General features: G+C 47.5%; 1 protein-coding gene across 3 annotated transcripts in view; it reads right to left on the reverse strand.

Moving 5' to 3' along the window:
• Positions 1-993: 993 nt before the first annotated feature.
• Positions 994-19,852, reverse strand: part of ARHGAP23 (Rho GTPase activating protein 23) — a 99,362-nt gene continuing 80,503 nt past the window's right edge. For 2 of the 3 annotated variants that reach the window (XM_040438954.1, XM_040438953.1), the window contains exons 20-24: positions 15,918-16,043; positions 15,107-15,148; positions 13,929-14,022; positions 5,387-5,418; positions 1,719-2,678 (exon numbers count right to left, since the gene is read on the reverse strand). In XM_040438954.1, the coding sequence (XP_040294888.1) occupies positions 1,719-2,678; positions 5,387-5,418; positions 13,929-14,022; positions 15,107-15,148; positions 15,918-16,043 (1,254 nt within the window). Of the gene's footprint in view, positions 2,679-5,386; positions 5,419-13,928; positions 14,023-15,106; positions 15,149-15,917; positions 16,044-19,852 lie in introns of all 3 variants that reach the window. The other variant, XM_040438952.1, reaches the window with a different exon arrangement.

Below are 19,852 nucleotides of genomic sequence, written 5' to 3' on the forward strand. Positions count from 1 at the left end.
TGCTGACCCCGTCTAATTGTGTTGGCCCTGCCTTCCAGCAATTTGGACCCAACTACAAAACAGGGCCACTTTTATTATTTTTTCCGGGGCCACTTTAAGTTCCCAGTCCGCCCCTGAGGAAATATAATTTTTTTTGCCTAAAACTTGCTTAGCTCAGTTATATATTGCTGCCCATCAGATTTACAGTGATATATATATATATTTTCATAACTCGGACAACCCCTTTAAGTCTTCAGTCATAAAACGCAATAGAGGCACACTGGTGCACAGCGTACAAGCAGACTAATTATAGCAGGGAACAGGATTTTCAGTATAAAAGGTGTAATTAAACGCAGCAGATTTCTTGCAATCAGTTCCATACATCTGAATGGGGCTGTTTCTTTTGCAAGCACATACATTTCCGAAAGCCCCATAAACAGAACAGTCAGAGAAACGCTTGCAGCAACTTTTGCGTGTGAATTTTGCCCTAAATGAGTTTAACCAGAAGTATGGACTGAAGAAAACGTACAGATAGACACTTATCACTACACATTCATCCTCTAACATAAGTAGGTACAACAGGCCCCTCCACGCCTGCACCTGCCTCCTGCGAATAGTACAGCAAAGCTCAATAGATGGCATTCTTGGAAGGAGATGGATGCATTTTCCTGCTTTTACATTTTGCATCCTCATGACCACAAAATGGGATTAGTTGCAGAAATTTCTGCCTCTGAAAATCAGTTCCATGCATCTGAATTGTTTTTCTTCCTGTAGCATGTTCATATATTTCTGAGAGCTTCATTCAGATGAATGGACAGTCACAGAACTTTCTGCAACAAACCTGCCGTGTGTGAATGTAACCTTAAGGTCTACTGGTATCCAGCCGCCAAATTTAACTTCAACAAGCTGTCCTGCAAAAGGGCAGTGCATCAAATAGTGTACAGTGTGCATAGTGGTGTCTGCATACCTATGTACTGTATGTGTACTGCGGATGTATTATTTTGCATACATACAGAGGACCACAAATTATAGGACAATGTACGGAGAAATTCCTTAATGGCTCCTTCATTCCTCAAAGGAGCTGGACTGAGGCCATGAAAGCATATAGCCAAGTGGATGGCACACTGGTCCACCAGGAGCTGGAATCATGGAATTTTTCTGCACATTTTTTACACTATATATACTGCTCACAGTGTACTTCACATAATATACAGACCAATATGCATGTACCCATACATTTTGCACATGCCCTTGTTCACCTTCAGCTTGAAGTCTAAGCAGGAAAATGGTTAAATATGTAAAACATGGAATAAGGCACCATAGTTGGAATCTATATTTGAGAAACTATTTGCACAGTTATCTATAATCCTCTCATTCCCGACTGTCTGCAATGAGTTGCTTTGTAGAAATGTGACGATTCCCTGTGTTCACCCTTCACGGATTACAGAGAACACAGTAACCATTCATGAACGGCCGGTGGTTGCTCACATTTCTGGGGGAAGGCATTGTGGATACTTTCCAGGACTCATTGTTAGGTCCCTCCAAATGTCTTCCTGTATCTGGTCTGTAGTGGAAACTGTGGGAGAAGATGGCACCAGTCAAGAACCAAATTAGACAAAAGAATGTAAAAAAAAAATCTTTTTTTTTTCCAAAGGAGCTGAAGCCATGGCGTCTATGGCATTATGGTATAGACTATGTATGAAGAAAAACCATCACATGGCATTCATGACAGCAGAGTGTTACAAATAATGGCGGAGTCCAGGAAGAGGAGGATTCTGGGATTTGGACCCTTTGCTGGCTACAGGTTCTTGAACTGCTGGGGTTTTGGCTTTCTGAGATTCCAAACTACTCAGTCCTGAGTCCCTTCCCTCTACCCAGGCACCGCCACTTAATCGGGCACTGGGTTCAGAAGCTGATGTTGCTCCAAGAACTGGCTCCTTCCAGTCATTGAAATTAAGGTCAGTAAGCTGCCCGGGGAGCACAACTGTGTGCCGCCGCCAAGCGCTTTTCCTACGTCGAGTTTCTGGGGATCCAGGCTTCCGCATTGCTGCCATGCAAAGATCATCTGCCGCCACCGGTCTAATGCGCTGAGGGGTACGAGAGTGTGAGGGTACTGAATCCTCGGATCCTTCAAGTTTACCCTTGCCAAATTTCTTTCGAGCTAGTGTATCTCCAGGAATGAGCCTTTGAGAAGTGAAAGAGTCTTGCGAGCGTGGACGTTCTGTTTCTCTTCCTCCACCTGCCTCTGTGTCTGTTTCCATGTGGCTGAATTCACTGCGCTCATCATCAGCCTCATCACCTCCACGAACACTGGAGGCTGGCTCTGAGCACAATGTCGAGAGAGTGGAGTATCCTGACACAATTGAACGGGCATCTGCAGGGATCCTTTCCTCTACAGGAGCTGGCCACCTACTTCCAGAGCTTTTAGTCTCTGCTTCAATGTCCCCTCCATCTAATAACTTCCGATCTTGGGTCTTTGAACACACTGGATTTTGGGGTTCTTCAGTTTTTTCTTGCTTTTCTATGATCTCCACCTCCTGTTCAGGTTGCCCCAACCGTGCTACCTCCTGCTCAGAGTCGTCCTCCTCCGTGCTGCTCCCAAATCGCTTCTCATCTCTTCGTTTCCGGCGCTTACGGTTCACTGCTGAAATAAAGGGAATGGACAGGATATCGCGGGCATATAGCTCCTTCCGAGATGCCTTTAAGAAAAAAAAAGTATAACATTTTATCCTTATTAATTGTGAATGTACATGTTATAGTCTACATATAAAAGCCCTAAGAACACAGTGCTCAGGAGTGCCAGTGGTCCCTTTCTTCTATATCTTTGGGACAGGTCAGAACTTACAGAAAACTACAATGTTAAAACTTAGGCTACTTTCACAATTGCGTTGTAGTTTTCCGGTATTGAGATTCGGCAGAGGATCTCGATACCGGTAAAAAAAAAAACGTTTCCGTGTAGTTCTCATGCATTCTGAATGGAAAGAGATCCGTTCAGGATGCATCAGGATGTCTTCCATTCTGTCAGCATTTCGTTTTGTGACCGGACACAAAAACTCTGCAAGCTGTGGTTCTCAGTACAGTCTTAAAAACTGAAAGAAAAACTAGTTTGTTTTTTTCAGGAGCCTATGCTAATGTATTTAGTAACAGATCCGTTTTTTTTTCTGTTTCAATTTCTCAAAATTGCATCCTAACGGAATGCATGCGTCCTGATGTGCAAAATCAAAACGGATCCGTTTAATTCTGGTATTGAGATCCTCTGCCGGATCTCAATACCGGAATTAACAACGCAAGTGTGAAAGTAGCCTTACAGGACTACATCTTGCCTGAGCTGTTTTTAACAGAATTTAGAAAGCATTAAGAAAATTGCTTTACGGCAGCCCCATGGGCCATAGACACAATGGTCAGGAGGCGACCTCATTGACGTCTATGGAAGAGGTTTCTAGGCATGCTCTGTGACCTGTGCAGAGGTCATTGTACAAGGAAAGAATAGATAAGCTATGACAATCCTCTATTGTGAATGGCCTGAATTATCTATACACAGAGGTGATATCATTACAGGCAGGATTAGAATGTCAGATAAGCAGATAATTGCAGTAAAGTGATCTGTACAGACAAGAAGTGGCGCCTATTAGGCTTTTGGCCAGTGCAAAAACTGCAGGATTTTATGGTTTTTGTTTAAATCTAGATATTGAAATGTAAAATTAAAAATAACATCACCAAAAATTCTTAAAAAATATGTTAAACATAAAAACGTGTCATTTTCTGATGACACATTCCCTTTATTATCATAACAGTGGGGATCCAATCCTGGCACCCCTGCCTATTAGGCCTCTTTCACACTTGCGTTGTTGGGATCCGGCATGCACTTCCGTTGCCGGAGGTGCCCGCCGGATCCTGAAAAACGCAAGTGTACTGAAAGCATTTGAAGACGGAACCGTCTTCCAAATGCTTTCAGTGTTACTATGGCACCCAGGACGCTATTAAAGTCCTGGTTGCCATAGTGGGAGCGGGGGAGCGGTATACTTACAGTCCGTGCGGCTCCCGGGGCGCTCCAGAATGACGTCAGAGCGCCCCATGCGCATGGATGACGTGATCCATGCGATCACATGATCCATGAGCGTGGGACGCCCTGACGTCACTCTGGAGCGCCCGGGGAGCCGCACGGACGGTAAGTACACTGCTCCCCCGCTCCCCACTACACTTACCATGGCTGCCAGGACTTTAGCGTCCCGGCAGCCATGGTAACCATTCAGAAAAAGCTAAATGTCGGCTCCGGCAATGCGCCGAAACGACGTTTAGCTTAAGGCCGGATCCGGATCAATGCCTTCCAATGGGCATTAATTCCGGATCCGGCCTTGCGGCAAGTGTTCCGGATTTTTGGCCGGAGCAAAAAGCGCAGCATGCTGCGGTATTTTCTCCGGCCAAAAAACGTTCCGTTCCGGAACTGAAGACATCCTGATGCATCCTGAACGGATTTCTCTCCATTCAGAATGCATTAGGATAATCCTGATCAGGATTCTTCCGGCATAGAGCCCCGACAACGGAACTCTATGCCGGAAGACAATAACGCAGGTGTGAAAGAGCCCTAAGCTGACTGAATCGCAAGTCCCGTGACCTCTTCATTGTTTACAGCACACAGCTCCATTCGTTTTGTAATGGCAGTGCCTGGTATTGCACCTTGGTCCCATTCAAGTGAATGGTACTGAGCTCCAATACCAGGCTAGAGCACCACCGCTCCTTCCCATCAACTGATCCGCAGAGTGCAGGGCATCGGACCTCCCCCAAACTGATATTGATGGCCTATACTAGGGACAGACCGTGAATTCAGTACATAGGTTTGGGTTGGTTAATACAGGAAAAAGCAAGGTGAGATGATTTAAGGTTGCCTAGCACACTTATAATGGTGATTACTTCATTGTCTCAATTCTTTTTGGAATCAAAGACATTCTGGGGGTCATTTATCAAATTGGTGTAAAGTAGAAATGACAAAAGAGCTGTCCAAAATGAAAGGAGGAATCTGATTGGTTGCTATGGGCGACTAAGCCAGTTCTATTTTTCACCAGTTTGATAAATGACCCCCTATGTATTTTTACACTCATTGTAAGACTTTGGTAGCCTTTCCATACATACAGTATAACAGAATCTGGGGAGCACCGCGTTCTTCACAACTGGAGAAGGCACTGGTTGACTTTTTGATGGGACTTTTCCTGTAACGCCCTTCCTGATATCATGATCATTTCCTCCGTTACATTTACTGCTTCCCATAAGTGTATCAGTGATATTTGTGGGCAGTGAAGAACACCTCTTTAATGTGAATACACATGGACAATTGGCCATCACCAGATGCATTCCCTCCAGCTTACATTTTCGGACGTGGGAGCTGTATACTTCTGGCTGGGTTTCTTACCTTTGCTTTGGCTGAATCACTGTTGGTTGAATCTAAAATGAAAAGAGATATTTGTGACGAGCAAATAACGACAATGTATTCATGGTTAATGAAGTAGCTCACTCATCGCACTGTACAAGGCCCTCTACTCCAGATTAGTCTGGTCTTATACCGCCATTCGCTCCACACGCTGTACACAGCACAAATGGGCCACCACCAACCCACAGACATAAGGTGAACACACAATACGTGATGGACACAACACCACAAGTGCAGCCTTTTACATTCAGCAACAAGACCGTTTTTGACTCCTAATTTGTTATCTCAACCCGTAAGGGAGGAGACTAGAGGACAACGTTATATGAGTATTCTATCTTGCCGCCATGCGATAACCATTGCCACACTAGACACGGACAAGTTCCATCATTAGACCTGCGTCTCATTCATTGCTGGCTGGGACTGACGGATCCAATGGCATTGTACTTTTTTCTATCAGACTTGTTAATTGTTATAGACAGCAGTACAAACGGGTGTGAGTTGTCAGGCCATCACTAATAGAAATAAATGCTTTCTTCATCCTGCACACAACACATAGACTGCAGACAAGGAAACATTGCAGGCCCCTCCAGCACAGCTCAGTTATCAGGCGAGGGCAGAACAAACACACAATGGGATGGAGAAAATTCCAACATAAGAAAAAGTATGGAAGGAATAAGATAAATGCTACACAATGGCACAGATTTGCTAAGCCTGTCATATTTAGATAGACCAGTGATGGTTAACCTCCGGCACTCCAGCTGTGGTGAAACTACGACTCCCAGCATGCTCCATTCATTTTTGTGCAGTTCTGAGAACAGCCAAGCAAGTGTGCATCTTGGGAGTTGTAGTTTTACCACAGCTGGAGTGCCAGAGGTTAGCCATCACAGGACTAGACAATCTGCAAATGCACCAAATTTATTACAGTGGCACATGTAGGATGGCTAACTCTACAAAATCTATTGGTTGGCTTCGTTTACGCCAAATGTTGGCACAATATTAGGGAATTTGGGAAAGGGCCTTGTCTGCCACGTACTGTAGTCTGGTGATTGAGCTGTAGTATAACCAGAACACCAGAATGCAGCTCTGTAACCAAGCATAAAGCTGGATTTCCACAGCCCAATTTTCAGGCTGATAATCGGGAACGACCATTACTATGAATGCTCTTCCCGAATATCGACCCGTGTAAATGTGCTGCCAATCACCTGATAAACGAGCAAAACGCTCATTCATTGGATGAAATAATATTTCATGCAGCACATTAAATCATTATTTTTGGGCAGCAGATTGTGCTGTGTGAACAGGGATCTGCTGCCCAGAGACAATGAATCTGTATGAGGATGAGAGATTGCAATACACATCACTCATCCCCATGCAGTGGAGGTGATCGCTGCATGTAAATGCAGCTCTTCCTCCAATAACGCGCGGCCAGTTATCAGGAAGGAACAGTTTCTTCCAGATAATTGCCTGCCGAGTCAGGCATCTAAATCCAGCATAAAGATTGTGGATGTAGCAAGAATTAGTGTTTTATCACAATTTTGCTTAAAGCATACCTGAGTCTTCAAAAAAAGGTTGCATAATAGCTGTGCTTCTTTGTACAATCATAACTGTGAAGGAGCAGGTCTTTTAAAGGGATTCTGTCATGACATTTTAGGCCTATAACTTAAAGAGGACCTTTCACCAGACTAAAGTATCTAAACTGACTATACAGACGCGTAGAGCGGCGCCCAGGGATCCCCCTGCACTTACTGTTATCCCCGGGTGCCGCTCCGTTCTCCGGTTATAGCCTCCGGTATCTTCACATGTTAGGCTCCACCCAGGGGAACCTGCCGGCGTCTCTTTCTCCTATGCTGTAGCGCTGGCCAATCGCAGCGCTTAGCTCATAGCCTGGCTATGAGCTGAGCGCTGCGATTGGCCAGCGCTACAGCATAGGAGAAGGAGACCGCAGCAGGTTTCCCTGGGTGGAGCCTAACTATGAACATACCGGAGGCTATAACCGGAGAACGGAGCGGCGCCCGGGGATAACAGTAAGTGCAGGGGGATCCCTGGGCGCCGCTCTACGCGTCTGTATAGTCAGTTTAGATAGTTTAGTCTGGTGAAAGGTCCTCTTTAAGTTATAGGCCTAAAATGTCATGACAGAATCCCTGCACAACTAGATGCATTTCACTGAGAAGCAAGGGGCGTATCACTTATGTGAAGTCTACCAACACTGTACTGCTGTGACGTCCTTTCCCTTACTTTCTGCTATGTTTGTTTTCAAACTTATAGACACACAAGAGGCTCCTATAATCTTCAAAATCTGAGTGGAAGCAGTTGTTTTATTAGGCTCAGTATCTCAGCTAGCTCACATTTCCTGTGAACCGTCTTCTGAGTCTCTCAATAGGCAGTGAACAATAGGCAGTGGACTGCAATTTAGGTGGTAGTGAGACCCCTAGTGTGAGGACCGGACTGGCAGTACAGAGAGTGGTGCCCGATAAAAAGGTGCACATATGATCAGTTTTTATTTTAAAGCACTTGGGGGCATGGGATAAATCTGTAATAATCTCGGACAACCCCTTTAAACCTGCACAGTGTTAGTTAAGCAACTAATATTATTAATCATATTGCCATTATTAACGTCACACAATATTTACAGAACAAAAAACAGCAACAACAAAAAAAACTAAGGAAACAAATGCAGCCCTGCAATACAGAAAGAGGTTTATAAAGCATAATAATGGGTCATGGTGAAGAGGACAATGATGGGTGAGGAAAACCTGGACCAGGTGCAATGGGAAAGACATAGGGATAAGAGGGAAAGGTAAATTCTGAGATTTTAATGGTTCCTATGAAAGTTAAACTGTTTGCTGATCATGGGGCCAAAAAAATCATAGTCACATATTCCAATAAGTGTCCATAGCGGTTCCACCACATTATTGGGGCATTCATACCTTAAAGGGGGTGTCTCACTTCAGCAAATAGCATTTATCATGTAGAGAAAGTTAATACAAGGCACTTACTAATGTATTGTGATTGTCCATATTGCCTCCTTTGCTGGCTGGAATAATTTTTCCATCACATTATACACTGCCTTTAGACTGTCCTAGGGTTATGACCACCCTGTAATCCAGCAGCAGTGACCATGCTTGAACACTTTAGGAAAAAGCACTGGCCTCTATGGTGATTCGGACCATGGTAGCGCACATAGGCACGTACATGCAGCAGCTGCAATCCCAGTCACCTCGTATCTGCCTGCAGCAGTGGCCGTAATCCCGGGAAACGAGCAGTGTATAATGTGAAGGAAAAATAAATCCAAATGCAATATGGACAATCACAATACATTAGTAAGTGCCTTGTATTAACTTTGTCTACATGATAAAACTAGATTTTTGTACTTACCGTAAAATCTGTTTCTCTTCCGTTCATTGGGGTACACAGGCTTGACCATGGGTATAGCTGTTGCAGCTAGGAGGCAGACACTAAGCACAAAAAAGTGTAAGCTCCTCCCCTTCAGCTATACCCTTTCTACACGGACTAAGCTAAATCAGTAGGAGGAGCAAAACAAAACAGGAAAACCAAAGTATGTACAAATTCAGCACCACACAGGCCCGAAGAGGCCCATAAACAAAGATTGGGTGGGAGCTGTGTCCCCCAATGAACGGAAGAGAAACAGATTTTACGGTAAGTACAAAAATCTAGTTTTCTCATCCGTATTATTGGGGGACACAGGCTTGAACATGGGACGTTACAGAGCAGTCCCCGGGGTGGGCATAACAAAGAACCCTCCTGCCAATCAGAGAACTGCATTCTGCAAAACTCTACGCCCCAGAGACGCGTCAGCCGAAATGAAGGTGTGCACCCTGTAAAACTTGGAAAAGGTGTGCAAAGACGACCAGGTCGCCACCTTGCATACCTGAAGGGCCGAAGCCCTGTGATGCGCCGCCCAAGAGGCCCCCACTGCCCGAGCCGAATGAGCAGTCACCCGGAAGGGTGGGGCCCGGTACTTAACGCGGTAAATGGAAGTTTTTGACACTGCCAGCTCTCGTCTCAGCCCTTCCGGAATCACAAACAGAGAATCCGTCCGCCGGAAAAATGCTGTCTGTGACAGATAGACGCGGAGGGCCCGTACCAAATCCAGAGTGTGGAGAGATCTCTCCCGAGGATGAGCCGGGTCCGGACAAAATGAAGGAAGGATAATCTCCTCATTCAGATGGAATGCCGACACCACCTTCGGAAGGAAGGCCTGAACAGGTCGAAGGACTACCTTATCCTGATGGAGGACCAGGAAAGGTGACCGACATGACAGAGCCACGAGTTCCGAAACTCTACGGATAGAAGTAATAGCCACCAAAGATGCCACCTTGAAGGAACAGGAAATGAAGCGACACCTGCTGCAAAGGCTCAAACGGTGAAGACTGGAGAGCGTTGAGCACTAGATTCAAATCCCAAGGATCCAACGGAGGACGGAAAGGGAAAGTCCGAACCACGGAAAGCGAAGCCAAATTCCACTAAAAAAGAATAGAGACAGCTGAAACTTGCCCTTTTGAGGGAGCTGAGAGCCAGCCCCAAGTCCACGCCCGACTGCAGGAAAGACACCCACTGCCTCAAAGGAAGACTTTGCAAACGCTTCCAGTTTCTTATCCCTGATGTCAGAGAAAGAAGCCCCATCTGCCATTGGCAAGGTAGTATGCTTTGTGGTGGGTCCACTATAGGTGAGGACGACCATTTCTTAGTCAAATCCTCTGGAAATGGATAAAGGACGTTCAAGCGTTTTGGCAAAACAAAACGTCTATCAGGAAAATTTCACTCCTTGGCAAGAGAGGAATCAAACTCCTGGTGGTTGGGGAAACACTTGTGCGAGCGACGGGACGTTATAAAGGAAAAACCCAAGCTGGCAGATGAAGGTGCAGGATCCTCAATCTGCAACGTCTCAATAACTGCCAAAATAAGATTGTCTACCATGGAGGACAGTTTGGACGACTGACCTGCCGGCGAAACAACATCCTCATCTGACCCTCTCTCCTCAGAACATGCCTCTTCCACTGAGAACACGTCGGAGTGAGACTTTCTAGTATGAGGAGTAGAGGCCGAGGAAACGGGAGACACAGACACCCTTTTGGGGAAGGATGTTATGGCCCGTTTTTTGGGACGGCCACTCTGGGCATGAGTCCCCTGATCACCAGAATCGGACCGGTCAGAGGACTGCCTTGCAGACAAACGCTCCAATGGCATTTTTGGTATTGGAGACCTCCTGTACCACCCTGGACAGGGAGCGCGCCCACTCTGGTTCTACCATAGGCTGGGCAGCAGGGACCATTGGGTCGTGGGCAAAGTCACTTGATAGCGGAGCAGCACATGCAAGGCAGAGGGAGTCTGACTGCGGGGATGAAAATGTTGCGTGGCACGATGAACAAGCAAAATGACGCACAGAAGGGACCGCCTGCTTCGGGGCCTGGGCTCGGACATACTGACAACCCTGCCACCCGTAAAGAGGGAGGGGGAAGATTAGACCCTGTAAGAAGGGAGAAACAGCTCTTACCAAGCCTGTGTCCCTCCACGCAGCATGACCCGATCAGCGTCCCGCCGTAGGAGCCTTTAAAAAGCAGGAGTGGGCGGAGTCAGCAGCCCTCCTTCAAACCCAACTCAAGCCCCGTCCCCAAAAGGACTCTGGTCCTCAGGGCAGGCCCTAGCAGCCTCTGTCCCCGCTCCCCCTTTCTCTGCTCGCCGGCACTGCATAGCGCCGCGTCCCCGGCCGAACTAAGACGTCGGCCGGGGATGCCCCTGCCAGATCAGATGCCAAGAATAACAGAATCTGGAAAATGGAAGCCCCCTGGCAACGCCGAGGCGGGGCCAGAAACCATCTCCTGGAGGGGCCCAGATTTCTGGGGACCAGGTAACCTGGGGGTGGGGGACCGGAAGGAGGGAAACACTTAGGGGTTTAATCCTCTTCTCTTTTTTTTATTTTATACTCAGCTGTCTGGCGTCTTCTGCCCCCCTGGCTCCAGCCAGATCACCATCTTTGGTGTGTGGCCCCTTGGGGATGAACGCTACACCAGAACAGAGGGGACTTGCGGTGTGCGGCCGTGGTGATTCGAACGCTGGCGGGATACAGAGATTTTTACCAGAACCCCTGGTCCTCCTTTGCTTCTAGAGAACGGGAAGGAGCAGGGGGCTTGGGGGAACCCCTGGTCTCCTGGGTGGGAGTGCAGGCAGTTTTAAAGGACTGCCTGAAACTTCCCGCAAGAAGAAAAAGGAAAAAACAAAAACAAAAAAGAACAAAAACCAGCAGACCTGCAACACAGGGAGGTCTGCCTCCTACAGACACTAAGCTAAAACTGATTTAGCTTAGTCCCTGTAGGAAAGATATAGCTGAAGGGGAGGAGCTTACACTTTTTTGTGCTTAGTGTCCGCCTCCTAGCGGCAACAGCTATACCCATGGTCAAGCCTGTGTCCCCCAATGATACGGATGAGAAATGCTGTTTGCTGAAGTGAGACAGCCCTTTAAACATTTATGCCATAATATGCCACCAGATCCAGATGAAGGAGGAATGTGAGGCGGCCCTGCTGTTCTATTGGGGCTACAGTATCAGCCAAATTAACAGTCTCAGCTGTGTCCGTAATTTTGTATAGCAGTGAATGGAAAGAGTGTCTTACATGCCTCCCGTACTGTCTCCTTCTTCTCTAGTAGATTGTAAGCTCTCGGGAGCAGGATCCTTTCTCTCTTCACCAGACTGTCACTCAATTTGTTGACATTTATTGCACATGCTTCTATTTGTCTTATGTTTGTTTGTTTTTGATATATGTACAACACAAGGCACTTTAAAATATATGTGCAGCCACCTCTCCATTTATTCCAAGCTTGGATGCGGTGCCCAACACACCAGCAGGGACAAGGGTCAGATGACCCCATTCTGGAGATGCGGGTCCAACTGGTGGATAAATGGGAATACTGCTTTCAATCTAACAGAAAGGTTCTGAAATGTTTCGTCTAGAGGGCGCCTAAGGGCTCTTTCACACCTGCGTTATTGTCTTCCGGCATAGAGTTCCGTCGTCGGGACTCTATGCCGGAAGAATACTGATCAGGATTATCCTAATGCATTCTGAATGGAGAGAAATCCGTTCAGGATGCATCAGGATGTCTTCAGTTCCGGTACGGAACGTTTTTTGGCCGGAGAAAATACCGCAGCATGCTGCGCTTTTTGCTCCGGCCAAAAATCCTGAAGACTTGCCGCAAGGCCGGATCCGGGATCAATGCCCATTGAAAGGCATTGATCCGGACCCGGCCTTAAGCTAAACGTCGTTTCGGCGCATTGCCGGACCCGACATTTAGCTTTTTCAGAGTGGTTACCATGGCTGCCGGGACGCTAAAGTCCTGACAGCCATGGTAAGTGTAGCGGGGAGCGGGGGAGCAGCATACTTACCGTCCGTGCGGCTCCCCGGGCGCTCCAGAGTGACGTCAGGGCGCCCCAAGCGCATGGATCACGTCATCCATGCGCATGGGGCGCTCTGACGTCATTCTGGAGCGCCCCGGGGAGCCGCACGGACTGTAAGTATACCGCTCCCCCGCTCCCCGCTCCTACTATGGCAACCAGGACTTTAATAGCGTCCTGGGTGCCATAGTAACACTGAAAGCATTTGGAAGACGGTTCCGTCTTCAAATGCTTTCAGTACACTTGCGTTGTTACGGATCCGGCAGGCACCTCCGGCAACGGAAGTGCATGCTGGATCCCAACAACGCAAGTGTGAAAGAGGCCTAAGCTGTAATACAGACAGAAGAATAAGGGTGATGAAGGAAAACTAACTGAAAGTGAAAAAAGAAAACCGGTTGCAATGAAGGATATTTTAGTGCATATTCAGGAGCCGCTGTGCATCTAGGATGCGGAGGAGCCTGCAGACACCTTGCTGGGGCCGCTCTGTGAGTATGTGAGAGCAGCGGTAACACAGGACATTAGAGTGACACAACGCCACACAGTAACAGCCAAAAGATGTGTTAAATCCCTGGGCAATGGGTGGAGACAAGAGAGATGAGCAATTAATCCTTTCTTCCACCACCCCTTATCTTTTTAGCAATTTCCTGGTGGAGACAGGTAAACCTCTGCCCCAGCTTCAGCACCATCTGTCTCCATCACCTCTACGGTTCTACATTGCATACGTAATATTAGAGGCATCTCTCTTGCAAACACCCAAGTGATTAGGAAGGAAAGCGGCAGAAATCAACCATACCGTTCACGGCTGCTGAAGATCCGCTGAGAGAATAGAAAGGAGGAAGAGGAGGGACAGATATTGGGAAAAGGAGGAGAGGAAAAAAGGCTGGGAATTATTTCAAGTCACAACATGCCAGGGTGGATCAGGCCATAAGATGTGTGATGTGACTAGTACACGTAGCTTACAGTTTCCACAGTGTCACTTATGTGTAATACATCATAACGTCTGCACCTTATACACTATGAGAAGAAATGCCTAATATTTCTAGCAATGCAGAAAATATTCTAAGACTACTGTGTTCCCCACAAGAATCCTTCTAGGCAACAGTGTCTGTAGAGGTTACCTGAGGTGTCTCCTGGAGCTATGGTCCTTCCAATGTTTGGCAGGAGGTGTTCGATATTTGGTACAGACTGTGCATCGGACTCATCCACTGGAGTCTAAAATACAGAACACGGATTAAAGATGAAGGGCAGCAAAGAACATGAATCCTGCGTATGTCAGGTTTCCACTGGCTGGAGGGTGAAAAATGCCAGTTTAATGTCCAGATCCCTAATCGAAAGCCTTTAAAACAGAGAATGCCATTGTTAAGGGGATTATCTCATCTTGGTTACCCCTTTTGTGTCCCCTATTAGAGCACAGACCCCCCTCTCTGTGAGCCGAGACAGGCAAGCTGCTGAGGAATAGCAGATCTTGCTCTGGCAGACCCAGTCTAGGGCTCCAGCGATTACTCGATTAAATCGAGTAACTCAACACAAAAAAATCCTCGATGCACATTTTTTGCATCGAGGATTCATTTGTGTCATATGAGGACGGAGCTTGAATGAAGGGCTTGCTATTACTCAGGCTCCCTGGTCACCCACCGGCCCGCACCGTGCTGCACTGTATCCTGACACATCATCAGGACATAGTGCAGGTAAGAGCGCACTATGACCTGACGCTGTGTGATGTCAAGAAGAGGCTCAAGAGCTGTGGAGTGTCGCGGCACCCCTACAGGAGAGGTAAGTATTAAACTGGCACTGGGGATGGCTAGAAGCGGAGGGCAAGGAGGACTGATGGCATGGGGGGGGGCTGATGGCACAGGACTGATGGCATAGGGGTGATGGCACAGAGGACTGATGGCATGGGGGAGGACTAATGGTATTGGGGGGGCTGATGGCACAGAGTACTGATAGCATGGGGGGTTATGGCACAAAAGACTGATGGCATGGGGGAGCCGATAGCACAGGGGGGGGGGGGGCTGAAAGTGCTGAGGATTGATGACAGGGGGGTCGGATGATGGCACGGCGGTCTGATGAAACTTTATAAAGGAAAACGTTCTTTTAATTAGTTTTTTTCTTATTACTCAATTCATTGTTGGATTAATCAATAGAATACTTGATTACTAAAATAATCGATAGCTGCAGCCCCAACCCAGTCCATCCATGAGTTACAACTAATACCACGTGTACCAAATGGACAGCCCGTAACCACTTCAGTAGTCACAACCGAGGGTCTTGAGAGCTTTACTCCAAGTGAACTTACCTTTTCAGCTTTTTCATGCTCGTCACAAAAGAACCAGTCAGACTGGGAAAGAAAGAAAAGGAGAAACTGTTAACTGCAATGTGGAGATACATATATTATGGGGGTCATTTATTAAACTGGTATAAAGTAGAACTAGCTTAGTTGCCCATAGCAACCAATCAGATTCCATCTTTCATTTTTCACAGCTCCTTTGGAAAATAAAAGGAGGAATCTGATTGGTTGCTATGGGCAACTAAGCTAGTTCTACTTTACACTAGTTTGATAAATGACCCCCTATATTTATAAAATGCATCTAGATATGCTGCATGTACCTAAACTGTATCATTAGACCTTAGACCTAATAGACTTCCATAGGAATTCCTCATAATTCTACTACAACCACTTTAGATTTTAAAACCCAATAGTAGCTAGTAGTTATTAAGTAACTTATTTTTGGTAGAAAAATTATAAACTTTCTACACAATACTCAAAAAGCAACCCAATGACCAAACAGCCCAGGACCACATGAGGATGATCCTCTTTTTTTAAGGAAAATACTGCAATTACAACACATAGGCATGCTATAATCAGTGCTTGCTTACTCCTTACTCGGGAAGATTTATCAAAACTGGCCTAGCTGCCCATAGCAACCAAACAGATTCCTCCTTTCATGTTTCACAGCTCCTCTGGAAAATCAAAGGTGCAATCTGATTGGCTGCTATGGGCAACTAGGCCAGTTCTACTTTACACCAGTTTGATAAATCTCATCCTATGTCTTCATGTAGTTCAATCCACTATCCAAGTAAGTTATACCAATGTTGGCTCTACTTACATGCTGGATAAGCGTTTCTACAATCTTATAGCGGTCCGGCATGTGTGTGACCATGTCTGTCATATTGTCTTCAGATGTGCGCACGAGTGTGGGACCAAAGACCAAGGCCAGATTTCTAGGCTCCATCTGAGGATTCAGAAGAGAAGATTTAACCTACAACAGTCACATTAAAAGTGAAAAAACCCTCCCAAAAATGTCACTTTTTCTATTGTAGATTTAGAATTTACGGTATGTCTGAAGTAAATCTAGTTGGCTCACTGGTGCAGTTTTTAACCCCTTAGGCCTCTTGCACACGAACTTATTTTCATTCCGTTTCCATTTCGTTTTTTTTGCGGACATGTTCATTTCAATGGGTCCGCCAAAAAAAAAAAAAGGTAATCCGTGTGCATTCCGTTTCCGTATTTTTCCATCCGCAAAAAAATAGAACATGTCCTATTATTGTCCACATTACGGACAAGGATAGTACTGTTCTATGAAGGGCCAGCTGTTCCGTTCCACAAAATACAGAATGCACATGGATGTCATCCGCATTTTTTGCAGATCCGTTTTTTGCAGACCGCAAAATACATACGGTCGTGTGCAAGAGGCCTTCGTGACATAACTAATTTTAGCCTTAATCACTTCCCGACCGCCCACTGACTATAAACGTCCATGGGCGGTCGGTTTATCTCTGAATGGACGTTCTGGAACGTCCATTAAGAGATGGCAGCTGCACGCTAATCGTGCAGCTGCAGAGCGGGTTGCCCGCTATCAGCAGGGCACCCCAGAGAGAAGCGCTCAACGAGCGCTGTGTATACAGAGCAGGAAGCGCTATTCTACTATGTCAGCCCCAGTTACAGGAGAAATCAATAGTAAAAAAAAATAATAACAAATTAAGTTAAATGTCCCCCAGAGTATGACCTTATGGGGGACACGAAGTGTAAAAAAAAAAAAAAAAAGTGTTTTGAAAAATAAAAAAAAGTTTCACATAAAAAATAAAAAGAATTGCCCCCAAATCCGTTATTTAAAAAAAGTAAAGAAAAATTTAAGAAAATAAAAGAAAATAGACATATTTGGTATCACCGTGTCCGCAACGACCAGCTCTATGATAATATCATATGAGCTACCCCATCAGGTGAACGCTGTAAAAAAACAAGATTTTTGTGAACTCACCTGTAAAATCTCTTTCTCGCTTTATTCATTGGGGGACACAGGACCGTGGGTATAGCTTGCTGCTGCCACTAGGAGGAGACACTAGGCTGAAAGCTGTTAGCTCCTCCCCTGCAGGCTATACCCCCTCCAGCCTAGAGAGAGCATATCAGTTTGTGCTTCAGCAGTAGGAGAAACAGTACCGAAACAAAACACAACCAGTAAGGGCCACTGCCCAACAAAAAAACCAAACCAGACACCAGCCCCAACCGGCAACTCGGACCCACTGGCCTCATAATAAAAGAGAAAATGGGTGGGTGCTGTGTCCCCCAATGAATAAAGCGAGAAAGAGATTTTACAGGTGAGTTCACAAAAATCTCGTTTTCTCGCTCATATCATTGGGGGACACAGGACCGTGGGATGTCCTAAAGCAGTCCCCGGGGCGGGAAACAACCACTGGCCCAGAACAAAACCAACTCCCTCCGGTAAGATACTACACTGCGGCCTGCAAAACTCTGCGGCCAAGAGCAGCATCCGCCGAGGCGAAAGAATGCACTCGGTAAAATTTCGTGAAGGTGTGTAAAGAGGACCAAGTCGCTGCCTTACACAATTGAGACGCCGAAGCGTGGTGAAAGTGAGCCCAAGAAGCCCCGACCGCCCTGGTAGAGTGAGCCGTGATACCGGGGGGAGGAACCTTGCCCTTAGAGCGGTAGGCCTCTGCAATGGCCGATCTAATCCACCGAGCAATCGTCACCTTTGAGGCTGCCAAACCTTTACGAGGACCTTCCGAGATTACGAACAGGGAGTCCGTACGTCTAAAAGGGGCCACCACTGCCAGGTAGATCCGCAAGGCCCGTACCACATCCAGACGGTGGAGAGCCACCTCCCTAGGATGAGAAGGCTCAGGGCAAAAAGAGGGCAGAACAATGTCCTCATTAACATGAAACGCCGACACCACCTTCGGCAGGAAGGACGGCACTGTCCAGAGTACTACCTTGTCTTGATGAAACACCAAGAATGGCTCTTTGGACGAGAGAGCCGCCAGTTCCGACACCCGCCGGATGGAGGTAATTGCAACCAGAAACGCAACCTTCCATGAAAGCATGCGAAGGGAGACTGATCACAGAGGTTCAAATGGCTCGGACTGGAGCGCTACCAGCACCAGATTCAGGTCGCAGGAATGCAACGGTGGCCGATAAGGGACTGCGGTGTGAGCCACTCCCTGTATGAAAGTCTTGACCGGACCCAACACCGCCAGTGTACGCTGGAAAAAAATGGAAAGAGCAGAAACCTGACCTTTCAGCGAACTCAGAGCTAGTCCCAGCTCTAAACCCGCCTGAAGGAAAGCCAGCACCGTAGGGAGGGAAAACTGCCTGGGAGGAAGATCCCTGTCCTCACAGAATTTGAGGAAAGATTTCCACGTCCGATAATAGATCTTGGCGGAGGAGGGCTTCCTAGCCCTAATCATCGTGCGAACAACCGCATCGGAGAAACCTCTTTGCTTCAACAGGAAGGTTTCAATAGCGACGCCGTTAAACGTAGCGTATTTAAACCCTGGTAGAAGACTGGGCCCTGTGAGAGCAGGTCGGGCCTGAGTAGAAGGGGCCACGGCACGTCTCCCAGAAGAAGAATGAGCTCTGAGTACCAAGCTCGACGAGGCCAGTCTGGGGCGATCAGAAGCGTCTGAATGCCCTCCATCCTGATTCTGCGTAGGATCCGAGGTAGGAGCGGTAACGGAGGGAACACGTACAGAAACGTAAAGTTGTCCCACGGAGCCACGAGGGCGTCCACGTCGCACGCCATCGGATCTCTTGCGCGAGACAGAAAGCACGGGAGTTTGTGATTTAGCCTGGACGCCATCAGATCCACTTCCGGGCGTCCCCACCGGAGACAAAGGTCCTCGAACACCTCCGGATGGAGAGACCACTCCCCCGAGTCCACCGTCGTTCGGCTGAGGAAGTCCGCTGTCCAATTGTCCACACCCGGGATGAATATAGCCGAGATCACCGGAACATGGGCTTCCGCCCACTGCAGAATCCTTGCGGCCTCGTTCATCACCGTCCCGCTGCGAGTCCCCCCTTGGTGGTTGATATAGGCAACCGCTGTGGTGTTGTCCGACTGTATCCTGACCAGACGGCCCTGCAAGTAGGGGGTCCAATGGCAGAGGGAGAGGTAGATGGCCCAGAGCTCCAGTATATTGATAGGTAGTTTGGACTCCGACGGAGACCAAATGCCTTGGGCTGTCCGGGTACCGAAGACCCCTCCCCAGCCGCGGAGGCTGGCGTCGGTCGTGACCACCGTCCATGACACTGGGAGGAAGGACTTCCCCGAGGACAGGTGGTCCGGTACCATCCACCAGCCAAGAGCCGCACGCACTGGGTGGGACAGAGAGATCCTGAGGTCCAGAGAATCCCGGGACTTGTCCCAGGAGGACAAAATGAGCCTCTGAAAATCCCTGGTGTGGAACTGGGCGAATGGAATCGCCTCGAAGGAGGCCACCATCAGGCCCAGTACTCGGATGCAGCTGCGAATCGACACCCTGCGGCGCTGAATGAGCAGACGCACCGTCCTCTGAATGTCCGATCTCTTGTCCAGTGGTAGACGCACCACGGCAGCCTCGGAGTCCAGTGTCATGCCCAAGAATCTGATCTGAGTGGTGGGAGACAGGCATGACTTCCTCAGGTTGATTATCCACCCGAAGCGAGTGAGGGTGCTCATCGTAATCTGAAGACTCTCTTCGCATTGAGCCGCTGTAGGTGCCTTGATTAAGATGTCGTCCAGATACGGGAGAAGAGTAATGCCTCTGG

Source organism: Bufo bufo, chromosome 6 (assembly GCF_905171765.1).
Source record: "Bufo bufo chromosome 6, aBufBuf1.1, whole genome shotgun sequence".
NCBI classification, from domain to species: domain Eukaryota; kingdom Metazoa; phylum Chordata; class Amphibia; order Anura; family Bufonidae; genus Bufo; species Bufo bufo.